At 39.6% G+C, this 25,708-nt stretch overlaps 1 protein-coding gene across 1 annotated transcript; it reads right to left on the bottom strand.

Annotated features, from left to right (window-relative positions):
• Positions 1–2,463: 2,463 nt before the first annotated feature.
• On the bottom strand, positions 2,464–4,452 carry LOC147606427 (binding partner of ACD11 1-like). The gene is made up of 4 exons (XM_086792082.1): positions 4,130–4,452; positions 3,914–3,989; positions 3,481–3,573; positions 2,464–3,387 (listed from the first exon to the last, which is right to left on the bottom strand). Exons 1-4 carry the CDS (start codon positions 4,237–4,239, stop codon positions 2,923–2,925), a joined length of 744 nt encoding a protein of 247 aa, XP_086648208.1. The 5' UTR covers positions 4,240–4,452; the 3' UTR covers positions 2,464–2,922.
• Between the last annotated feature and the right edge of the window lie 21,256 nt (positions 4,453–25,708).

Here is a 25,708-nt window from a genome sequence, read left to right as displayed (position 1 = left end):
AGAACTACCCTAACACCCCCTTCCGTCATGTAAGCCCCATCAAAGTGCAATGCAAGGACCATTCAATCATCAATAAAATCAGGATGGTGATATCCCAAGCGATATTCTACTCTCTGAATTGGGAAGGATAAGTGGTTTAGGATATTGCATTACTTTAGCCATCCTTGGTGCACCAAAAAAAAAAAGAACCAACCTTTGATGATATTGAAATTTATGGTCCATAACTATGTTGATGGAGAGCTGACACTGAGGTTTGAATGGTTGATCATGTGGAAAGGGTTGTCGAGGTCGGAACATTGTGGGAGAAGAAGGTATTAACAAGGGTTTGAAAAGCTTGTTCTTGAATTGGTTCCCATATAAAAACTTTTTGTTGCAAAAAAGGATGCTAAGATCGTATAATGGTGCCTTTGATGCTCCTTCCAAAGAACCATGAAATAGGCAACCCTCCCTAAGAAATTAGCAAGTTCTAACTGATTTTGTGGTGACTGCACAAAGGCTCCGTGAATCATTCCCCTCTTTCTCTACTTCATATAAATATGATGATTTTATTTGTTTATTTTTTGTCCCTTAAGACCACCTTACACAACTCACTCTCTCAATTAAACAAGAGCCCTATTTTATTTATGGAAAGAAAAAAGCAAGACTTTCTTCTTTTTCCAAAAAAACAATAGAATCAATTCCCCTTATGGCAATCCTCTCACCTACTCTCTTAATCACCATGTAAGAAAATAAAGTTTCCTATCTCTCTAGCTTATATACAATTGATGTGAGTATATCTCTCCTATGAAACATAGATAAAATAACTCTATCTTTTGATTTACAAAGTTTCTTATGGAATAAGCTTGTGAGGACAAAACTTGCTTTTAGACATATGATATAAAATTTAAATATGCGTGATGTGTGCAACTTGATTACCGATTTATTATCCTCGTTGTCTTTTCTTCATGGAGATGCTCCCATGATGGAGGTGATCATGCCATTGACTTCATCATTTGCCATTTTGGGTTCTATTCACGTCAGGTTCACCAATTGAGGGACTAGATCCAAAATTCCTGTATTCATATGTATGTTTTCCCTTTTTAATGAACGTTTTGCAAAAACTTATCAAGAGCCTTACCCTTGGTGGATGCCCTTGGTGATGTTTCCCTCATCTTGCCATATGATTCTTGAAGTCCCAATGATGGACTTTCATATTGAGTCTCCTTTGTCTTGTTTTGAATACCTTTTTGTACTCTTTTTATCATGTACATGGTCCACATAAGGGTCTACATGCTCCACACTTTGTATATGTGAAGAAGGAGGAGCTGTAGTTTTTAGCGCTAAATTCTAGACATGTTTGGCTAATTGATGTGCACTCGTTAAAATTGATCTCTTGAACTAAACCTAATGGCCTTTTTGTCCATCATATAAAGGTCCCCTTACACCATTCACTTCTCCAAGCATATATTTATGTGCTTTATTGATTGAGAACACGTCATATGCACAAGCTTCTACCCAAGAAAATTTGGCTATCATTTTGGTCATTCCAAATAAAATAAATTGTTAAAAAAAAACGAACATTATTTCGACTTAACCTATCATTTTGAAAAGTGACCCAGCCTGGTTGTTACACATGAGGGGCGGAGCTAGGCTGAGCAGCGCCTTGGACGCCACCTCCTCCCCCCACCACTATTGCCCGACCCTCTTCGCCTGCCTGGCTTGTGGTATCCGGCGGCGGCGCCCTCTCCATTCCGGCGCCGACATTAGGAAGCGATTTGACCCGCCTCCGCAACACTCACTCCTCATCAGATTTCAGCGTCGTCGCTTTTCAACTCCCTTACCGACGACTTCAAAACACTTCCCAGCCCACCCAGCTCGCAGATTGCTCCTCACAATGCTCGCCGACTCTGCCATCAGCTGCGCCCACCAAGAACAGAGCAACTCTCCTGCAGCCGATTCGATAGGTGACAATATCCTTGACAGACCTGATCCTCTGTAAATTTGATCACAACCGCCGAGTTCATAGGAGACACATGGTTAAATGCCGCCGCCTTCTCTGTGTTGCATGCCTCCTCCTTCTGTGTGGTGGTTCTTTTGTGGCCAAGAATCTCAATTGCAAACAAAGGAATTGGGTGAGACAAAACATACCAGCCAAATTATAGAATAGTAGGTTCTCTGTTGGTTTTCTGTAGTGAATTAAAAGATTTCAATTGCAAACAAAGGAGTTGGTGAGACAGATTTCAGTTAAAAGATAGGACCTTAATTGTCCGCTGCTAAGCGATATCGTCGAGGGAGCACCAAGGGGAGTTGGGAGTTTTGAACCCAAGACATCTTGGTCGTGGGCAACCACGTTCACCACTTGACCTATCACCTCATTGGCTAGCCAATTTGTAGACTTATAGATAAGACTTTCCTAAAACAGTCTAAAACCTACTGAAACTAATTATTATAAGATCAAATAAAGATCACATTCACAGCATATAATTCCTGTACAAAAACAATAAATGAAACTTCAATGTGCCCAATTTAATGAGCTGCTGTCCAGTACAGAATGAATGCTAGTCTTGGAAGAGATTGTCACCTCCCACCTTAAGAGGTGTGAGATCACATCCTTAAAAAATAGTAGCTAAAAAAATCAAAAAATCCCATTTACAGGTCAAGAGGGCTGACTATTATTTGAATCAGTAGAATATGAGGCAACACTGACCTAGCCCTGAGAACAGAATACAGCATGATGGATTTTCGCCGGCTGATGTTTGCTTTGCATCCTGTCCTAAAAGCTTTACACTGCCCACATCTTTGCCAATTCTATTGATTCTGATCAAGTACATTACAGGGTAGTAACTATGATCATTAAATAGGTAACAACCGTCCATTTTCATGCTGCCATTGCAGATATGTTACAGAACATTCATGTGCATTTGCAACATAGCACAGCCCACATCAGGCTGCTGCTCTGGGCTTGGGTGAATCCGATGAGCCAATTCTCTCTCTGAAGCTGTAAGTCACATCACCTGCCGCCTTTGCGACTCGATAGAAAGCACCACTTACCCACATGCTCCCAGATTGCACCAGCTTGTTGTTGACAATGGCAGTGCCTGCACTCTTTGCCCCTTGCTGTGCATACACATAGGCCGACATGGTCCGCTCGGTGATGTGGTACTTGTCATTCACAGACTGCACGTGGACGTTTATTGCAGATGCCCCAGCATTGAATTTCTCTGCCAACCCGATCCTCTTCTTGAAAGAAGCAACCCTGGATGTCGCATTTGTGGTGAACTGATGCCTGTCATCAAAAGTCTTTGCCCTGCTCAGTGCATCTTTACCCAGAACATACCCCCTGGACAACATGTTGGTCACCATGTCCTGAGCCCTAGTGATTGCTTCACCAGGCTTTGGTTGGTGAATCTGGGAAAGACAACATTACAAACATCATTTGTAGCGCTCGAAGAAGGTCAAGAGGATGCTAAGACTGATGTATGTAGGGAGATTCAAGCTTACCACAGGCTGCACAGCTTGTTCCTCCCATCCGACTTCCTGATCCACATCTTCTAGAGACACAACACTCACTGGTTGATCGACGATAGTGGCACCCTGGCAATACAATGCCCACATGTATGTGAATTGGCTAGATAAGGGCTCAGATCCAGCAATGAAGGCTGGTTTAAGACACCCCATTCATATGAGAGGATGAAGGTTTATGTGCAATTGAAGCAAGCAATGGATCTGAGTAAGGATGTATGGGGTGGCTCCTTGGGGCCTCGGCTGTGAAAGAACACTGAATAGTACATCTTGAAAAGGATCTAAACAACAGAAGTGTGAGCAAGGATGTAAACAGAAGACTGTATGTGACAGTAATACAATTGAGAGAAGCAAAAACCCAAGATGCTGTAGAAAGCCAGTTTTGCATAGATCTGTGGGTGGAGGAACTTACAGAGAGGAGCACTGCTGTGTCAAGGGCCTCTGCTTCTTTGAAGGTGACAAGAGCCACTTGAGACCAATGGCCATCACTGCAATAAACAGAGAAGAGTCCCACAAAACACAGAAAAACTAAAAAACGGTGCAATGTGGGTTTCCCAAAAGCCAGGGAAGAAACCAGAAACGCAGAGAAAGCTGAGAAAACACAGAAAATTGTGGGCTAGATCTGTACCTTCTCAGATCTATGTGGGCGATCCGCCCAGAAAAGGAAAAGAAGTTCTGAAGATCTCGGACTGTCGCTCGCGAGGAGACATTGTTCACCTGCACTGTGTAGCCCTTCATGGCTATGGCGGGGAAGAAGCTCAAAAGAAGAAGAAGAAGCTAAAGAGTTTCTGCAGCCCTCCTCCCCACAAAAAAGTCAAAATTTCTGCTGCCCTCTAAACAGGAGCTTACGGTTTCCTTCTGCAGCTACCATTTACACAGAGAGTTAGGGCTCCTGCTAGTCTGAACAGCGATGGGAGAAATGGCGACTGCTGCAGCAGAAGCAGATTCTGTGACTTGATAAGAAGAGGGCGAGACCTGTAAAGATTGGATTGAGGAGACTATGATGCTCAGCCCATTTATTGAAGTGAAGAAGAAGATGTTTTTTCGTTCTCCTTGCACGCCATAGCCAGCAACAAAAAAAGCAGCTGTGTGCTGGGTGAGAGAGAGACAGAATAATAAAAGCACCCACCACCCCAAAAAAAAAAAGTTTCTAAAAAAAAACTAAATTTCTCGCCTTTGCCATGTTTTTTTGTTTTTTGTTTTTTTTATAGAAACTCATATTTTCCTAAAATGGTTTTTTTTAACGAACATACATATATCATTTATTATAATAAATATCGAAATTTTTATAGATACAGGGGATATATCTTTTTCTATATTTAAGTAAAAAGTATAATTCATGGTATACATATTATTTATTATACTAAGTTATTTAATAAATACAGTTTTCAATTAAGTAGCAAAATTGCAGCCGTTGGGAACGAACTTGCCATTTAAATTTTTAAAAGGCGTTCAAAAATGCCTGTCCACAATAAATAAATAAATAAATAATAGACGGAAAGCAGTTTATTTTATTATGTAATCAGCAGCTGCTCCGCCATCACTTTTGATACATACGTGTAAATTTTTAAAGTTTGTCTTTTGCCCCCACCTCTCTCTTAAAGTTGCATATGGATTCACACACAAGCCATGACAAATAAACAATCTGCACACACGGTCGCGCAACCACCCGCACCTCTAACATGTGCCATCTCGGCTACTACGATTCGTTCCTATCCAACAGTACTCGCACACACTTTCACAATATTTTAAAATGCCCCTCCTACAGCACAAAAAAAACCTCACAAATTACACTACCACACAAAAAAACCTTGCTGTATTTCACCAAACACCCGTCAATTCTGAAGGCCAAGGGTGCCCGCCGTCAAAAATCAAACCTGATCCTTTCTGTGTATTGCCCCAGCAAGCTTCCTCTTTCTGGTCCCCTTTCTACTCTTTTTGAATCGTTTCGATGTTAAAAAAACGAGTAAATGTCAGCCCGAGAGGTTTAGCTCATTCACGACCCACCCTAACCAAGAGGTCATGGGTTCAAGCCCTGACATCGTAGGGTTGTGTGTGTGAGCGGTGTAACTTCTACCTCAGCTACATCCCCTCAAAAGGAAAAAAACAATGGCTAATGGTGGTGGCAAGGACTCCCGCCCAATATTGTAACATTCCTTTTTTTGATAGTTTTCAAAGTACATATACTTGTCAATGGGCGGCACTCTAAGGCCATGTTAGACCCCGGCTCGAAAAACAAAATATACTTGTCCATGTCAATCTGTGCAACTCCTAGAACGTAGGTTCTAGTTGCCTTCCATACATGCACAAAGTCGCTGTTCTTTTCATCTCCTAAAGGTCTTACCCTCAATTTTGAAGAACGTGCAACCCTTCTTGGGACTTTTTACACTTTAGATAAGGGCACCAAAAAATTTTGCCCTTCAAAAGAAAGGCTTCTTCCAAACTTTAGGTAAAAAGTTCTAGTCCAAATATCACCCTTCAAAAAAAAACACCACCTATGAATTGAAATTAAATGCCTCCTTTGGCCTAAAGGGCAACAATAATGATCATCGAACTCTTACACTCCAATAATGCATCATCAAGTTTTTCACTTGCATACCAATATTGATTTTTGTGAAATCCTTTATATAATTATTAATTTCATCACTTAGTAATAATCAACCCGCTCGAGCCATTGGTGTTCCTTCGTACTTAGTTTAAACTTTTCCCAATAATCAGTTCGTTGGGGCCATTGGTGTTCCTTCGTACTTAGCCCAATATTGCAGTTAGGATTCCATATGTACCTTGCAAGTGATCCTTGATGTGTTTAAACATTGGAACCAAAGTAGGTTTTCCTCTTAGAAGCCTTTTCATTGTATTCTGCAGTTGGAATGTCACCTTTATGTCAGATCCAATAACTTGTTTTTAGATGCACTTTGTATTGCATTATTGGCACATTACCTTGCAAAAAATACCTAAATTGGAGTGGATGCCAAACCAATGCATCTCTCTCACATAAGTACTACTCTATTTATGACCTATGTAATTTATAATGATGTTGAGTTTAAAGGTCCCACCAAGTGTGGAAACATAAACAAAAAAAACTTCGATTGTCTTTGAGTTTTTTAAAAAACCTAATTAACACTACATCTTGATCTCTGATGAATTCATACGTGCGAAGCACTAGTGGATCCAAAGTCCTAGTGTCACCGACACTCTTATGGAAAGCTTGCGTATCTCATCCATGGTCTTTTTGTTTGGGTTGAGTATCTGCTTGGGTAACCTGGTGATACCCAAAGAAATCATTGATAAATGTCTCCTTGCTGATCATGTCTCCCTATGTGTGGCCTTAATAAAGGCATTTTTGTAGCAATGGAACTCAAGGAGGTAACATCTTTGATCTAGTAATGCATCACTTGCATGAGGGGCCCAAAACTCCTTCCTTAAGAGATAATGAAACCTCTTTTATATTTTATAGCATGCATAGCCATACCACTTGCAGTAGTTTGTCGAAGGTGGTAGTTGTGGACGCAGAATTCTCTCCTCTCCCTTGATAATTCCCTAAATCCTCTCGGGTTATCTCGGTTTGTCTTTGACTTTGCCTTGATGTTGACTATCACTCAAAGCTTAACAAGGTCAATACGAGCTATCCACCTTCCTCTTAACCAAGAATCTTGGTGAGAGATAGGGGCAGGGTTCACGAGATCACCATGTGACTTTTCGCCTAGGTTGCCAAGCCTAAACTAGTCATTTTTACTCTCACACTCTCATCTCACCCTTGCTCTCGTTGAAATGAATGTTCTCACTTAGCACTTTAGAAGTTTTAATGACAGATCATGTAAAACATGAAAGGTATAGAAAACATGAACAATGTACTTTGTATTAGAGAGGTACAAGAGGTAATGCAACTTGTAACCATTGTTGGACGATATGGTAAGGTTAGTGTTGCCAAATAGCTCATTGTAAAATTATTTTGGATTTTCAAATAGACTACTAGTGATAATGTATGTAGGACCTGTTGAGAGATGTAATCGTGGTGTTGTGTGTATGTGGGAAAGCACCCTAAAGGTGCAAGATATTGTGGCAAGATAAGAATGCCACATGTAATATTGAATGGTGTGTGAGTGTTGACCAAAAGAGTGGAAAAGGAGTTGCCACATGGATGATGACATGTAAAGTGGGATAAGGCTAGAGAGCCTATATCATTGTATGGTTCATTGTGATATGAAATGCAATAGAATTGAGTGTTGAGTGTGCAATCTCTCTCTCTCTCACTTATGGAGTTCTTAGTGTGGTATAATCCACCTTAATCTATGCTTAAGCTTGTGTCTATCACCATGATTAATCCCATTTTAGGATTGTTAACATGGTATCAGAGCTTGGGTGGGCTCTTGGTCATGGTGATTATTTATGTATAGTTTTTCTTGGTTATGAGTTCTTTGATTAAGCATTATTTTCAGTTATTATGAAAAAAAAATTATGCACACTCATATTATCATTTGGATTTGCATTTGTGAGGATTTGAGAGGATTTTTGCAACATGGAAAGCCTGCTCATCATCATGGAAGCTGAAAATGGAGATTTCAGCATTATGAAGGCTATGGAGTCTTCATCAAACATCAAAGAAGCTGCCCAAGAGAGTTGCAAATGGATGTCAAGCTGTGATGGGCTGGTTTGTAGCTCATAATGGAGCATGGTTGAAGGGCATTGCTCATGGAGTTCACTCATGTGGAAGATGGGCGATGATGGTGGAAGTCATGGGGCTTTCACAAAAGCATTTGGCACCATGGGCTTCTTGCAACAAGAAGCTTGTTTGAAGCACCCTTCAAGATTTCTACATGCAACAAACAAGACATGCACATCAGAGCTCATTGGGAGCTCGTAGTAGTGGCCCATTGGTGGTCACATTGAACTACTATAGAGATGTTGCAGCAAAGAAAATCAATATCAAATGGGGAACTTGGACCTTAGAATGGCAAAGAGCTAGCATAGCCAAGTTCTTGTAGTGTGGAGGTAAAGAATTTGTAGCAAAAGCAAAGGTGCAGATAAATTGGAAGCCATTGTTGCAGCTGAGACAAAACAATAGCAGCCAAGGAAAGAAGAGCTGCACAAGTCAAGTAGAGGCAGCAAAGAGAAGAGCCAGGCTTGAAAGTTTTGGATATTGAGCTCGAGAAGCACACAAAGGAAGAGAGACACATGAACAACAAAGGAAAAGAAATGAGCGAACACTGTAGCACGTTGAGGAAGAGAAGAACACGTGGGATCCAGGCTTGACACTAAGCAAACAAAGCTGGCACCACACCTCCAGGCAAACATCGTGCAGCCACCAACAGTCGCTCGTTGTTTGCAGAGCACAAGGCAAAGAGAGCGCACCTAAACAGTCGCTGGCAGAAGCCCCAAATCACCTAGGAAGGGCGATAAGAGCTCACAGTCGCTCGCAGTAAAAAATTAAGGAAGCAAACCTCACTTTGAGCAGCGAGCTCAGAATGTAGATATGGAGAAAGCAAAACCATCATGGGAAAATGAATCTAAGAAGAGTTAAGCTACAGAAAACACAGAGAGGTAGCACGCAAGAGACGTGCAGCCGGGTGAAGAAGAAGATGGCTGTAGTGCTGCACAGTGCGCAGAAGAGGGGCCCGTGTGGTCTGTATTGCACTGCGCATTGCAGCCTTCTTCTAGCCTTGTTCATAAACAACAAAAAATGAGACATTATTTCTCACTAGATGTGTTCACACACGCAAGGTTGGAAGTGCCCTAAATAATCAGGCAAAATGTTGGTCTACCAATGTGAAGCTTCGGATAACTTCCATATGCGGGTCCTTAGGGGTAACCGTACCCGAGCCTGCTTGCTCAAAACGGAATTTTTTTGTATTCACCCATTGGTATGAGGGTGGCCCTGCCTGAACTCACCTAAAAGCTCGAAATGGTTGTCGTGTGATGTGTGCATGAGCGATGCACGTGTGAGGTGCATGCATGGGTTGGTTCCCACCCGAACTTTCATGTTCAAATCGGACTCAGTGGTTCCGCTGTGAGCAAGTCGGCTTAAAATGGACTAGGTGTCTAAGATGGTAGACAGGCGCACACATGTTTGGTTGATGGACACTCCAATGTATCATTGAGGGGGAGTGTTGAGAAGTAGCGATTGCGTTTGTGCAATGCTACATTGATATGGGTAATGGATGACGGGTGAGTTGTGAAACACCTCGATTAAGAGGGGGTGTTGAGAGATGTAATCGTGGTGTTGTGTGTATGTGGGAAAGCACCCTAAAGGTGCAAGATATTGTGGCAAGATAAGAATGCCACATGTAATATTGAATGGTGTGTGAGTGTTGACCAAAAGAGTGGAAAAAGAGTTGCCACATGGATGATGACATGTAAAGTGGGATAAGGCTAGAGAGCCTATATCATTGTATGGTTCATTGTGATATGAAATGCAATAGAATTGAGTGTTGAGTGTGCAATCTCTCTCTCTCACTTATGGAGTTCTTAGTGTGGTATAACCCACCTTAATCTATGCTTAATCTTGTGTCTATCACCGTGATCAATCCCATTTTAGGATTGTTAACAGGACCTAACAATAAGTTTATAGGGAGACATTACATGTGCCACATCTTGAGGATGATGTTAGAGGATGGTAGGGATGTATATTGTAAAGCATGGTTTCACTAGTACACCTTTTTTAAAGGTGCACAAAGAAACACAAAGGGAATGATCTAAAAATGTGGAATCATTGTGATCTAGGAAGTCCAATTACACAAGATTTTGTGCAAAACATTTATGGCCATGTGTATTTGAAATCTAGAAGGTGAAGAGAAACATGCCCATGGGGACCTTGCTAGTCATTAAGAATGCCTTGATGACATTGCATGTTGTTGAATGCTTCTACTTTGAGAAAACCCTTGGATCTTCATTATGCTTTGAAACACAAACTTCATTGTGTTCGCTTCCAAAATTCAACTATGAAGATATGGAAATTTATTTCAAGAGACTATCGGCAAACTCAATGTTGAAACTTGATATTTTAGAGGAGAATGACACATGATGAACCTCATTTATTTGTTGCATATGAGACCCACATAGTACATGAGTGATTTTCTTTTCTTTAGCACTGTTGTTTCCATGCTTATGATTTCCTCTTTACACGTGGAAAATATGTAGTACTTTTTGGTCTCATAGACTCATTGGGTCTTTAGTAGACATTAATAATTGGTTTCCTCTTTTGTTGTTTCCATGTTTTTCTATTTCCTCTTTATAAATGGAACATATGTAGGCACTTTTTGGCCTTATAGATTTATTGGGTCTTTAGTAGACATTTATAAAATCTCTCTCTCTCTCTCTCTCTCTCTCTCTCTCTCTCCGTCACCTAAATCTTATGTTTCTTACTCTATTTAGAAGTGACTTGGCTTAAATACTAGAAAGAGCTAAATCCACTTATTGAACTCATATAAGCTAATTTGAACTCAAGTACTATCTAGACCGAATCATGTTACGTCATTCTAGTGTCTTATAAAATAAAAATAGTGTAGCATCTGCGTAGTATTTGTTGGATGAGGGAGTAGATGCTCTGCACACACACACACACGCACACATAGTCACACACAATCGATCAAGCTTAGAGAGTGAGAGAGACAAAATGTGATGGTTGTAAATACTCGATACAATAATGATAAATGTGTGGAGTATAAAGTACTAGTAGCCCTAGCCCTAGGGTTAACGTGACTAACACACTAGAGTGTGTACACATGGGAAAAAAACCCCTACCAGCATAGGGTAAAAAGTGCCTGTGTGTAGGGTTGTTCACACCAGGACTTCCAAGGCTAACAAACTCCTTGAAATGAATGGTGTGAACGTGTACGGGGTGTAGAAGACTACCCCGGCAGGGTAATAAGTTTAAAGCCTTGTGGAAAGCCTCAAACTTTTCCCAAGAAAGGGACTTGGTAAACCCATGTGCCACATTGGCCTGTGTAGGCACATAAGTCAAGGTAATCTCTCCTACATGGAGCCTTTCTTGACATAATGATAATGCACCTCAGTGTGTTGTGCCTGCGCATGAAGAACTAGATTTTGCGTGATTGCTAATGCACTCTGGCTGTAAGTGAAAATGGTGGTAGAAGATGGCTGTCTAATACCAAGATCTCCCAAAAGACGGCGGAATTATACACACTCCACATTTGTTGTGAATTGTGCCCTATACTTGCCTCACAACTAGAAGTGGCCATTGTTGGCTGCTTCTTGTTGAGCCATGAAATACATGAACTGCCAAAAAGGAAACAGTTACCAATTGGTTGACACCCTAGTATCATAATATCTTGCCCAGTTCACTGTTAGTGTAGGCAGCCAAGCATAAAGAAGATGCATTGCTGTAAAACAATGCAAAGTCCTAAGTGCCTTGAAGGTAACAAAAGACACTTCATTGCTGGCCATTGCTGAGTGCCAGGGCAATGCATAAATTTGTTTTACTATGACACTACATACTGAATGTCAAGATGGGTAGTGCATAGATACATAAGGCATCTGACAACCTACTGATAAGTGGCTACATCAGAAGGCTTTGAAGAGTCCTCAAGTGATAGCATGATGCCGTTCTCAACTGGTATAAAGTTGAAGTTTAAATTGGATACCCAAATACTAATGCAAAAAGCCCCATGTCTATAACATCAAATGCATGCTATAAAGTTTATGAAAGCTGAATAGTCATGAGCAAATCAACCCAATTATTATCCTCCAATGCATCAAAAGGAGAAAGTGGTTCCTCATTTAATGTGGAAGCAACAAGGACTGTATCAACAAAATGAGATGCATGTCGAGAGTCAGTGTGTGTCGACTTGACATAAGGGTAGTTAGCTTGCTGTCGCCATGCGGGGAACTTTGTGAATCACAAATGGTTGCATCCTCTTCAATTAATGCATCACCCATGGCATCTTGATCAAAGTATGGCTAATTTGGAGCAATATTGGAAAGTTGGGCTATTGAATTGGTTGTTTGTCGCTCGTAGCAGCACAGTAGAAGGCTAATTTGGAGCTAAAGGAGGCTTAATGGATTCAGCACCAGTACCAAATAATGGCATGAAGATATAAGAACTATGGATAATGTCCAATAATAATGCATATACTGTCAAGGTTCTATGAATATGCCAATACATCAATAAAGGAACCTTAGTCAATGGGCAAGCCGACAAGGTGATAATTAGCAATGGAAACAAGCTAATATAACAAATCTGTCAAGTGGGGGTAGTAAGGCATACATTCAGTCATTACTACGAAAGTATAAGGCAACCTCTCAGTAACATCATACATTGTGGTGTGTATGGAAAAATAAAAGAGATGGGTAAACCCACACAAATTGATGTAGAGAAACTATGAATTATGCATAATAACAAGGTAGTAAAGTTGAAGACAATGTAATAGTCTGACATCAGTAGCATCCATGTAATAAATGAGCTATAAAGGGGAGGCAACTTGAACAAGAACCTAGGAAAGAAAGTAATACATCTCAGCAAGTAAACATCATTGCATAAGGTATGTCTCCAAGACATAGCACAATTGAGAGGTCAAATGCATAACTGACCAAGGACACGGGCTCCAAATGGGCCCTTTAAGGGCTTTCTCTCTCCTCCTGGAATCCCGAAAAAGTGTAAAAATAATATTATTATATATTGGGTTTCTCTCTCTTCTTTTCGAATCTAAATTCGCCTTTTTCCATATTTTCTAAAAAGATTCAATGCTTATTTTATTCTAATGTTCTTCAATTCTACGTAACTTCAACCACTCTACAGAGGGGAAATTCATGAATGTGAAAAGCTAGTACTCTATAAAGTAAGAAAACAAGTACGAGGATATTTCTGACATATGTAACTATGCAACTATATTTCTGACATAAGTACAACATGGAATTAGAAGATCTTGATTGGAAAATTGGGCATTTTTTAAAAGAACTCAAATATATCTTTGGAAGCAAACTTAGTATTATGAAAAGCTCTTTTTTTCAGCGCAATTAAACACGCTTAAGTTCTATTCTAGTGCATTTTCATGAAGTTTTGGTGGTTGTCATTGTGAGAGTTTTTCTAGTTCAATAGACACTCTTCTCCATTTGAATTTCCCTCCATTCAAAACTTCAATCTCTCAAGGAAGCCTCTAAGCTTTCGCCCTGAATCTCCTCTTTCCTCACATACTATTTATGCATGGACAACAATGAAGAGAGATTCGGCTTGCCTTCATTGATTTTCTATACTCGATTATTTTGCTACCAAGCAGTGTTATTACATCAAGAAAGGCATCAAGAAGTGTTGCTACAGTGCTCAATGGAGGTATGGCATTAATTTTTATGTTATTTGTAACGCAAACTTGTCTGAAATTAATGATAATGTTTTACTGCACCGTATATTTTTGCAAAGAAAGGAGCTAGTTACAATTTCAATATTGTTTTGTGGTCTATAGAACATTAGAGATAATTCTAAGAAGTGATGTACACATGTGGACTTGGACGACGAGTATGCTCCTCTCTATAAGAGAAAAGAGGATTCTGAGGTCAACCCTTATGTTGTGCAACAAGCCAAGGAATTAGGGAGAGAGCATGTTGATATATGGGTGGAAGGATCAATTTACCCACCTGATCCCTTGACCCAACAACCACCTAAATTTTCAGGCCTAACTTCTTTGATCAAATATGTTTGTGAGGGCAATGTAGGCTTGCTTGGTTACACAACAAGGCTTGCTAGTTAGGCGCAAAGCATTTGGTTATCATCACAGAGGATGCTAATGATGAAGGAAGCTCAGATCAAGCAGTTAATTGCTCGACTGTCTATAAAGAGAATGAATACAATGAGTTGGTAGAAGTTGTTCATGCTCAGTATTTGTAGAACCATGAATTGGATCAAAAAGCAAAGGATCTAGAGGCCAAGAACAATAAATTAGAATGGGTGTTAGAGAAGACACTTAAACATGGGCCCACCTCTAATTTAGATGCAGGTGAACGAGTAAGAGAATAAAGACCACTTACTGCACTGTCAAAAAATAGTGGAAACCACAAACGCCGTACACATGCCGAGACTGATAAGTTGAAGAACCTTAAGCAAGACAGTGGAGCACTCGCAAAAGTCTTCTCAAGGTAGATGGTGAAGTCTACACTTTCTCATTAATTAGTGACAATCTTGTGCATGCATGATTACAAGATGTGAAGAATGCACAAAATTGGTTTAAGTAGAGAATCCTATGCAATGATCTATAGACAAATGGATGCAGGTTTTAAGTCTGTGCTGCAAAACAAAAGGGTAACTCTGCTCTCATGCCCTTATAGTGTCAGAAAAGTAAGGCAACAATTAAATAACAATGTTCTTCAACTCATTGGTGAGTCGAAACACATAGTTCACTCATATGTATTCAAGCATTGTGCTAAAGAAGTGACCTTTGATCTGAATCCAAACAACAATTTTGTCTTGGATATGTGCAAATTGCAAGCTACAATGGTGAAGTTCTATGATATGTTTGTTCAAAAATGTCATGGCACACTGAAATTTGTACTAAAACTTAATGAGTGAAATTGTAAAGAATCAAAAGATAGCAAGAGTAAGTTTGACATTGATAAACATGGCATTGGATCCTTCCATAAAGCCAAGTGATCTTCAGTACTTCAGCGTTCAATCTGAAAACGAAATCTGGTGGCTCGCAATATTTGAGGTTCCAAAAGAGGACCATGAGATCCTAAATATGTTTTTCATTCTAACAGAGATTCCTATGGTGGTTCAACGTTAAAAAGTAGGTGAAATTCTATATGTGGATGGTTTTAGAGACTACTCAGTGGAATGGCATCTTGTAAGTGATCTAAAGACACTAAAGTGCATGTTTGGTGTCTCAAATGCTGCAAATGTAGAGTTCACTTGCTTGTATTGCATGCACTCAAGGAAAAAGGGTAAGAATGGAAAAAAGGCGTGGAATATGAATACTGGGAAGGATGGTGCACTGACTTGTGATCAGTTCTCATATGGGATGGCATAACAATGGTTAGGGTGGATCCAAAGTGGGACCATATACTTGATATTCCTTTAACATGTGTCCATCCTTGTACACTACATATTGTCTATAGAATTGTGGAAAATTTGGTTTATGAATATATATGTTTTGCATATAAGATGCAACCAACGTGAGAGGCCCAAGCAGTGTGTAAGAGAGTAGAGGAGGTTCTTTCATGCATGGGTCTACACAAAGGAAAAGTAGAAATCAAGAAAGATGAGAAGAGGTTAGGTGCAAGTGGAAATGTGTAATGCAAACCAAGTATTGGTGGAGCCAAGGCTAGAAAATTTTTGTCACCACCACCAAGGAACCATGAAGGCCATTTATTAGTTCTTCAACCATGGAAGTATGAGTAATGGAGGAAGTTACACATGGTTGTCCTAGATTGTAGTAATAATGGCGAGACTAGAATTGCAAAGGCTAATGTATGGATTGCCTTTGATAAGGTTGCTATACTTCTACAAAAAATGACATTCAACGAAGAAGATGCCAACGACTTTAAAGAAGCTATGATTACATTTTACAAGTACATGGTGGAAGCATGGACATCAAGTAGCATAACACATTATATGGTAAGATCCCCAATTTTGTATGTTCTTATGTTGTTAAGCGATTCGTATTGAAAATAACCAATGTGCATATGCTATTGTCACTTTCATTCTATCACATTTTGGAGGCTCATGGCCCCTACTTTGCAAATCAGGGAGGCTTAGCTATTTGGTCGACCCAAGGCATGGAGCACTCACATTGGCAAGCTTATTGTGGGTTTCAGAAGGCCACCTCGCATGGTGGTGGAATCCATGAAGTCAGTGCATTGAGACAATTACTCATGTGGTGGTATAGGAGGATTGTAGTTAGGATAGAGGAGAAAGAAACCAAAGCCGATAGAAAACATTGAATTCATGGGGCTTAATGCTTTGAAAATTATAAATCAGTGACTTGAATAAAATTTTAATTCGTTTCTTCTCTATCTATATTCATCACCTCCCAAGGATACTTTCAAACTTTTAAACTTTTAGACATTAAAAACATGGATATAATAGAGCCAAACAAAAAAGGGCCATACTCCAGAAGTGTCATCGTATTATATAAAAAAATGAATTTTTAATAATGGATGGGAGTCTACTGCGACTCCTGATCCTGCCAACTAGCATCCTCTGGTGCATGAAGCTTTGCCCTCTTTGCAGATGGCTCAGCATCATCCTGTGATCGTAGAACTGGTGGAACTCTCGGTCTTTGTAATCTGAGAAGCTCCCTTTTGCCATATTCACTTAACATCTTGGGATCCCTGATCCCACATGTTAATCCATATGTGGTGTAGGCTAAGTAATATTTGCTCCTTAGAGTATACACTCCAGGGCCTTGCCTGAAGGTTCGCATCGCTACCTGCTTCTCCAGAAGCATGATTTTATTTGCATTCCACCTAATAGGGTATCCCCCAAGACATTTAGGTAATGTTTTGATTGCAAACAATGGGAATTCAACTTTGTCCTTTGAAAACTTTTTGTGGAAGATAATGACCTCTGGAAATTTAAGCCAGTTAATGTACTCAACCAGCACTGAGTTCTTTCCAAGTCCTCCCACTCGTGATCTTGATGTGCGTATAAGAAAATCATCATCATAGACCACCAGCTACAAAACAAAGTTGTCCATAAGCCAACAAAACAAATGTAGTATATCGAGAAGCTTCATCATCACGATATTCAAAATTATTATAATTAGACCTTCTGATTCTCGTCATTAACAAGTAAATCGTTTGTCCATAAGTTGATTGATGACTTGACAACTTGGATAGTTGAAGAGTCAAGACTCATCTTCCCTTTGTAGACTATTGAGTCTTTGTTGAACATCTTGCAATTCCTCTTCAATGGGAAGGTTGGCTTCATAGTGACGAGCATCCTTATACCTCATTGATAATATCTAAGCAGGAGTATGGTACTCACTGTCCTTGACATTTGAATCTAGTAGAAGATACTTATCCACACTTGGATCGACAAAATCATCATCTTCTTCAAGGTTCTGTGCGATGATGGCAAGACAGTAGTCCTCCCTAATGTCAACAAAGCTTTAATATCTGTTAGGAGGACATACTGGTGGGCACCTATTGGAAACACAGGGGGACCGAGGTTGGAACGTGCTCTGTTTCCTCTACCACAGCGGGCTCCTCTCGTCAGCAACTGTGACAACTTGGGTGTCTTCTCTTTTCTGAGGGCATCAATATCAAATTGCTCATTGAGTTCCCTCTCCGCGGCCAAGTTTATCTCATGAACCTCATCATCTTTTTCTCTTGAAGGTTCCTCTGACCTTTCCTCATCTCCTGTTAAATCTTTCTCATCCTTAAGTAGCAGATGCAAATAGCAAATAAACTAGTAGTGGTAGTCAACAAGACGACATTTGCGCTTGTGTACTGGCACTTATGTGTCTTTTTCTTATCCTAGACACCTTTGAAATATCCTTGTTCACCTTATCTCTTGAGGATGTGGTAGAAACAAGATCCTCCACATGCACATACTGAATATTTTCCAAGATGACTACATCATTCAAAGTTGTCCCTTGGTATTGCTACTCTTTCTCTTGGAGATATGTGCATCCAAACAAGATCATACTCTTGATGGAGATATTACAAGAAAACATACGTGAAATCTGAGGTTGGAGATGGTGCTAGCTAACTTATCAAACAATTTCTCATTAGGGGTTTCTTCAAACCCAGTATCGGGTTCGACCTCGATCTCAAAAGGATGCATCTACAAGCAGAAAAAAGTTGGCAAAATGATTGTTAACTACACAGCAATGAGAGAATAATGGAGATCTGCAGTTACAGTACAAACATCATTACAACGCGATTTACGATGGATGTTGGCGAGTGATTCTTGATATCACATTGTGCTGAACCGAAATATACATGGTCTACGTTGCACACATATGCATCAGAAGCTAGCGATACTACAACTTTTCATTACAACACAAACTATGGGGGTTCCGAATTCAAGATATACTAAGCCTGCATTGTTGAAATTTCAACAAACACCACTATGAGACAGAGATATGAAAAAGGGTTCCATATTCGAGCTGAAAAGACCTTCTATATTGCAAGTCACTACAATGTGATTTACATTGGACATTGACGAGGGGAGGCCTTATATCGCGTTGTACTGACTTGCACTATACAAGGTCTATATTACACTAATATGTAACAAACGGGCCTCTAAAGTTCACGATACTCAGTTTTTTGTTGTATACAACGACCATATGGCAAAACGATTGTTAACTACGCACAGCAATGAGAGAATAATGGAGATCTGCAGTTACAGTACAAACATCATTACAATGCGACTCACGGTGGATGTTGGCAAGTGAAGCTTGATATCGCGTTATGCTGAACTGAAATACACATGGTCTACATTGCACTTATATGCATTAGAAGCTAGTGATACTATAACTTTTCATTACAACACAAACTATGGGGGTTCCGAATTCAAGCTATACTAAGTCTGCATTGCTAAAATTTTAGCAAACACCACTATGAGACAGAGATATGGAAAAGGGTTCCATATTTGAGGTAAAAAGACCCTCTATATTGTAAGTCACTACAATGGGATTTACATTGGACATTGACGAGGGGAGGCCTTATACTGCGTTGCACTGACTTGCACTATACAAGGTCTATATTACACTAATATGTAACAAACGTGCCTCTAAAATTCACAATTCTCAGTTTTTCGTTGTATACAACGACCGTAAGGTTTCACGTTATACTGACTTGAAATATACGCTCTCATTTTATAGCGCGAATATGGAAGCCTAGTTCTGATTGGCTACGTTGTATACTTGTGTAACGCGATATAGGGTGGATGTTTGGTGAGTGAAGCCTTTTATCGTGTTGTTCTGAATTATAATATACTAGGTCTATATTATCCAAATATGTAGAGAATACTAAAAAGTGGCTTCTAAAAATGAGAGTATGGGCTGGCGATCTCCCATATGGTTTCGAATTCGCGTTATACTAACCTTGTATAACGCACGTTAGCACACCATGATTCAGAGTGAACGTTCTCGAGTAAAGCTCTACATTGCGTTGTACTGAGGCTCAAAGTCATTTCTACTAAAAATGAGAGTATGGGCTGGAGATCGCCCATATTTTGTAGTGAATTTAATCTGTTTTTTTGTTTGTTTTTCATTTGAGTCTTTTTAGTGTGTTGTAGTTTCTTCGATTGTGAATGTAGTATAACACAATGTTTGGATTCGAGTATGTTCAATTTGTGCATATCGCGTTGTAGTGATATTTATCCAAATTTTTTCCTTGTTAGTCGTTTAAGCCATTTGTTTAAATCTTTTATAGATGGCGTGGACAAAGAAGACAGCGAGGGCCTCCTCGTCTAAGGATCCGAAAATAGGGTAGAAAGCTCAGGAAGTTGGACCAGGGAAAAATATTTCCAGCCTTCGCTCAATGAGAACTCAAAGGTACGAGTAGCATAGGTCCGTCTTACGTGAATTACAAAAGGTGCAGAGGCACATGCAGTGCGCCATTCCGAAGCTCCCATTCCAACGCCTTGTCAGATCTATTTGTGAAAGGAACTGCTATGATGTGTATTGGCAAGGATCGGCATTGGGGTGCTTGTAGGAGGCTGCTGAGGATTGGCTCATTGAGCATGTGCATGGACAGCTACGTTCTAGCTGCCCATGCACACAAAGTAACAGTAATGTCTAAGAACATGTGCTCGCCTACAGCTTCTTTGATTTAGATATGCCAAGACTCTAGAGCCAGTGAGCCTCACTGACACAAGGATGAAAGATATCCTGGAGATCCCCCCTGAGGCAAGGACGTAGTTCTGTCACTGAAGAGACTAAGGGCAATCATTCGCGTGACATACCGCAAAATGTACAAAAGGCTAACAACGAAGCCAGAAATAGGAAGGCTGATATGGAGAGAATTGAAAGGGCAAGGAGAGAAGCTGAATTTCAAGAATTGCATAGTTCTAATGTCTAGGCTTTGAGTTATTTTCCCCCCTCCATTGTGAGGTTGCCAGCAGCGAGACACTCCTTAATACTTCCCTTTCGAGGTGGAAGAGATTGAGGTGTTATGCAAAATGTATAAGGAGTTCAACAATAGAGTGATGCAGATTGTTTTAAGATTTGTTATGTTCCATGCCCTAAACTTTAATTTAAATTGTTATTATTTCTTGAAGTAATACAATGTTAATTATCTGTGCAATTTGGTTTTATCAAATTTTCCACAGGAAGCTCATCTCGCAGGGTATATATTTTGGATTCTCTTATATCCCCGCTTCTGGTTTCAGAGGATTTTTCCTTTGTGGATATCTGTCCATGGTTTAGGCACATAGATTTGGACCACACCCAGATCTTTGTCATGTGACCTAAATTGTACTTGTGGTTTCTGACATAGATACTAGGTTTACCATCTTATACTGTTTATTGAATTTTGTAATGGACACTCGAGTTTGATTATTGTAGATACTGAGGCGAAAGCGATGCTATCTTGCCAATTTAACTACAGGATTTCATGGAAACGTGAGGTAGTATTACTCTTAGAGAGAGAGAGAGATTATTGATAATTGAAAAATTGTGTGCAGATCTATTAGAAAGTTAATAGATAGTATTGAGGCCCTTACCGAGGAGGAGATTTTAGATTCAATGGAGATCATTAGATGGAGAGTCCCAAAGTAATAGGATGGTTTTAGCTGTGGTTGGAGAGTGTGCTACAATGCCCTGTGCTGCTACACACAATGTTGGCACTGCCGTTAGAAAATGTAAGCATGCACTTCTTCTTCTAATGATACCTTAGTTTCTTTGTACATTCACTAATAGCACATATGTAATTTTTTGTATGTGTAGAATCTACGACTATCGGATTATACAGATTTGGATGTGAGAGGGCCATAACAATTGAGACTCTAATTAACAATATTGGGCAACGAGAGCTTGATATGCCATATGCATTTGTGCCTCCTCCACAACGGCCAAGACCAATGCTGCCGCCGATAGTATCCACAAACGCTAATTGACAAGGAGTGGATCCATCTTGGAGATTCGCCATCCCCTCAGAGGGAGCAAGCGCACAACCAGATCACTCCCCTGCATATAGCAAGAGCACTCCCTTGCTCAACGATAATATTCTGCGGCGTCAACCCATTCACCTTTCACGTAATGTGTAAATTTATTTTGAAAATCTGTAAATTCTTTGTATTAACTGCTCTACAAAAAATTTTCATGCCGAATTTTAACAAGGCATTTTTGTATCTCAATGTTGCAATGATGATCTCTAAGAGAACTCGCTTTACGGTAATGTCTTTACATTAAATGTTCCTTTCATTCTCCACGGTTTTGAATTCAAGCTATACTAAGTTTGTATTGTTAAAATTTCAGTAAACATGACTATGAGACAGAGATATGGAATAGGGTTCCATATTCAAGCTAAAAAGACAGAGATATGGAATAGGGTTCCATATTCAAGCTAAAAAGAACTTTTATATTGCAGTCAGTATAACACGATTTTTGTTGGACATTGGCAAGGGGAAGCCTTATATTGCATTGTACCTACTTTCACTATACAAGGTCTATATTGCACTAATATGGGCTTATATGTAGAATTCAAAGTAACGTATGTAAATAATAGCCTATTATTGCTTTTTGTTGAAATCTAGACGTTTTCAAGGTAGAGGAGCAGGGATGCCCAAGATGTGTGGTTGCCATAGAAAGAAGAAAATGCAAAAAGAAGTAACATTTATACAACATCATGTAGACCAAAGATAACTCTTGAAATTTTATTATAGATGGAAAGGTTACAATATCAAGGCTTCCACAACCTTTAGGATATGTGGTTTGATACAAATAGAGCAGGTTTTGGAAGCTTCACTCCTACTTCTGATCTTCCTACCATCTAACTTAAAATAGAAATCCCTCGGTACATCACTACATATTAATTGGATCTCTTGTAGAAGAAAGGCCAATGGCCAATGGCTTTCTAGATTGACCACTAATAATGGGTCTCGACCTTGTAATTGGATGGCAACATCGATGATGAGATGATGACAACACACTCTTCCATCGATGATGGAAGAGTGTGTTCCATCACACATGTCTTGATCCAAAGTTTTCCAGATGACTCTCCACAGCCACCATCTTCTGTAATGAAATCGCATCATGCATAATGTTTGCCTCCCAATGAAATACCTGGTCATAGAAACAATCAATGCTTAAAACTGGTTCATCCAAACACAAACAAACTTTATGTTTTGATTTCACCTAAATGTAACATATGGTATTGTTACTTTACATTCAATGGCATCTTCTACAGAGGTCCTCTTTACATCCCTTCTTGTTGAAAAGCTCCAAACTTTCAATGCCGTATATGTGTTTTCTCCTAGAGCTCATCTACAAAGGGAAAAGAGAACATTATTACCATTTCATTGAGCTCAACAATCTAAATAACGAAAAGAAAACTTTAAAGAAATGTTGTGAACCTTGCACTTCGTTTTCCTTCTAGTCGAGATGACAAAAAACCCTGTAAGTTTTCATAAATGATATACATCATGGTCAGGAAGATTAACAAACATAACAAAAAAAATAGAAATCATGATTAGAAAACATAGCTAAATGAAGTTTCCCAGACTATTATGATGGAATAAAAAAAGAGGCTGAGAGAAGAAGAAGAAGAGATGAAGCAGATATGGTGGAAATAAGTGACGCTGTAAGAGAGGCAGGAAACGTAGAGAACTAAGTTCAAATTGTGGAGAAATACTTCAATCATACTAGATTTTAATCAGTTTGGCCTCTTTTCTTGATATTCCTCGTGACATACGTTTTGGTAGGTAGTATTTAGACCTGACATTCTTCTATTTTTGAGTTTTATGCCAATATATTTTATTCCTCTTTTTTTGAGCTCGAAATTTTGGAGACCACTTTGATAAAAAAAGATCCATGTTACATGGATCTATTAGCCAAGCACTCTCATTGGCTGGCCTTATATTATTTTAATGGGCTCTAAAAGGGCCCATTTGGAACCCAAATTTTCCCTAATGTCAGAGTATGGATCATGACCAGAATCTATGACTGCAGAGCAACATCATGCAATGAGGATGTAGTGACTAAGGCACAGTCATCTCATGAGCCCAATTAACCTCTTTCGTTGCATCATCAGATGAACCAACACGAGCTGACAATTCCACATTTGAATCAAAGTACCAATCAACATCTGATAATAACAAACAAGAGGCGGGTAGCTCACTACAAGAGAATCATTGTTTTTCAACGCTTAGTTTCCACGCTTGGCTGCATCGTCGATATGTGCATTGAAATAGAAGTCAAAATATGCGTGGAAAAAGGCATCAAAATATGAGTCGAAATACTCGTGGAAAATGTAGTCGGAATATGCGTCGAAATAACAGTCAAAATTTTTCTTTTTAAAAACAATTGAATTTATGTATAATATTTGCTAGTTCCAATCCTGGGGTGTGTTTTAGCCTTCTCTTTCTACCTCTTTGTAAGAATATGTATCTATGAGAGAGAGAAAGCGAGAGAGCTAAAGAGAGAGATGATCAGAGAGAAAGAGATAGAGATAGAGAGAGAGAGAGAGAGAGAGAGAGAGAGAGGGGGGTCTGAGGGAGAGAGGAGGGTATAACTTCCATCATGCTCTTTGAAGGAGAAAAAATGCTAGCTCCTCCTCCTCATCATCACTAAGGTGCAATTAAGAAAGTGCTCTATTTTACAATGAAATTAAAGTTCATCATTAACTTGCTCGTCCTCATCATCAGCGAGATCCATGGCTCCAAATAAATCTATTTCTAGAAATACTCCATCATTGTTGTCAATTGGTGGAACCGGTTGTCTTGTAGTAGTAGAAGGTAATTCATCCATGTTGTCATCCTCTTCTAGCTCTAGCATGAGAGCTGTCGATGCATCATGATCATACTCAGCTTGAATCTCTTCTTCTTCTAAATTATCTCTAGTGTCTGTTTCTCGTTCAAGATGTATTTGCTCAATGAGTACACCTTCATCCGATCCTAATCCCGTGTGAGCCTCATCGACTTCCTCAACTAGTATGTCTTCTTCTTGTTCTTCTTGTTGTTCAATAGGTGCTAGTGGTGTATGCTCAACCATCACATGATCTAGGGGAAGTTCCTCAGCATCTGGCAAACAGTCAACTGCTATTTTCACCTCTTCAAATATTTGTTTTCCACGTGGATTTATTTGGATCACAAACAACCATTTATGATCTGTCGGGTCTTCCACAAAGATGACTTGGTCATAGTGCTCTGGTAGCACAAATGTGTCCCTTTGGTCAGTCCATATCTTTGTGCGGTCTACTTGAAGAAATCCACACTTGTCTTTGCGTACAGTTACTTGTGCCCCTTGAGTTACCAACTTGAACCATTTCACATTAAAAATGAACATATCAAACTTTCTGAATCCAACCTTGAAAATATCTTGGATTGTTCCACAATAATCTAGCATGCCTACTTTAGTATTGCCCTATCACTTGCACTTGAACAACTTTCTTGCATGAAATTAGCCTTCACACCACAATCAAATGTTGTTCTCTTTTTATCTATTCCTTTTAGTGATGTCCGCGTGACCAAATTGCCCCAAATTTACGATACTGCAAGCACAATAAGTAAGTACTTTTATTGTATAAATTCACAAAAGCACAATATAAAAGACAATGCGTAGATATCTTTAACTCACATACATGGAAATCACAACCATATGCAAGATCCTCCTCCTCATCACTTATTGATTCACCATTGTGTTCAGCTTGTAGTATGGTTTGCTCGAGCCATTTATTAGAAGGAAAGTCTGGAAGAAGTGCAAGTTCTGTTGGGTACGGTAGTGTGCAGGTTATTCGACTCCTTCTAAAACTCAAAGGAGCTTGGTCCCTTTCAGCCTTCACCAAGTTATATCTCTTGATCCATTTCTCCATAGCATGTGAGTTTAAGATGCAAAATTTATTGATCTTCTCACGCAATGCTACATCCATTGTTCTCACAAGGCCTTTCCCTTGTGGCTCTTCCCCAACTAGTTGATCATCTTCTTCTTATGTCCATAATCTTGGCATATCGAGATCAGACGTACTGAGAAATTCAGTTATATATACAAGTGATTCTTGAACAAGCCATCCCGCTGCCATACTACCTTCAGGACGAGCTCTTTGACGAACAAATCCTTTAAGTGTCTTCATAAATCTCTCCAAGAAAAACATCCAT

Source organism: Cibotium barometz, chromosome 57 (assembly GCF_041138505.1).
Source record: "Cibotium barometz isolate CiBa-2024 chromosome 57, ASM4113850v1, whole genome shotgun sequence".
NCBI classification, from domain to species: domain Eukaryota; kingdom Viridiplantae; phylum Streptophyta; class Polypodiopsida; order Cyatheales; family Cibotiaceae; genus Cibotium; species Cibotium barometz.
The sequence above is the reverse complement of the archived record's forward strand: the minus strand, read 5'-3'. Positions and strand labels throughout refer to the sequence as shown.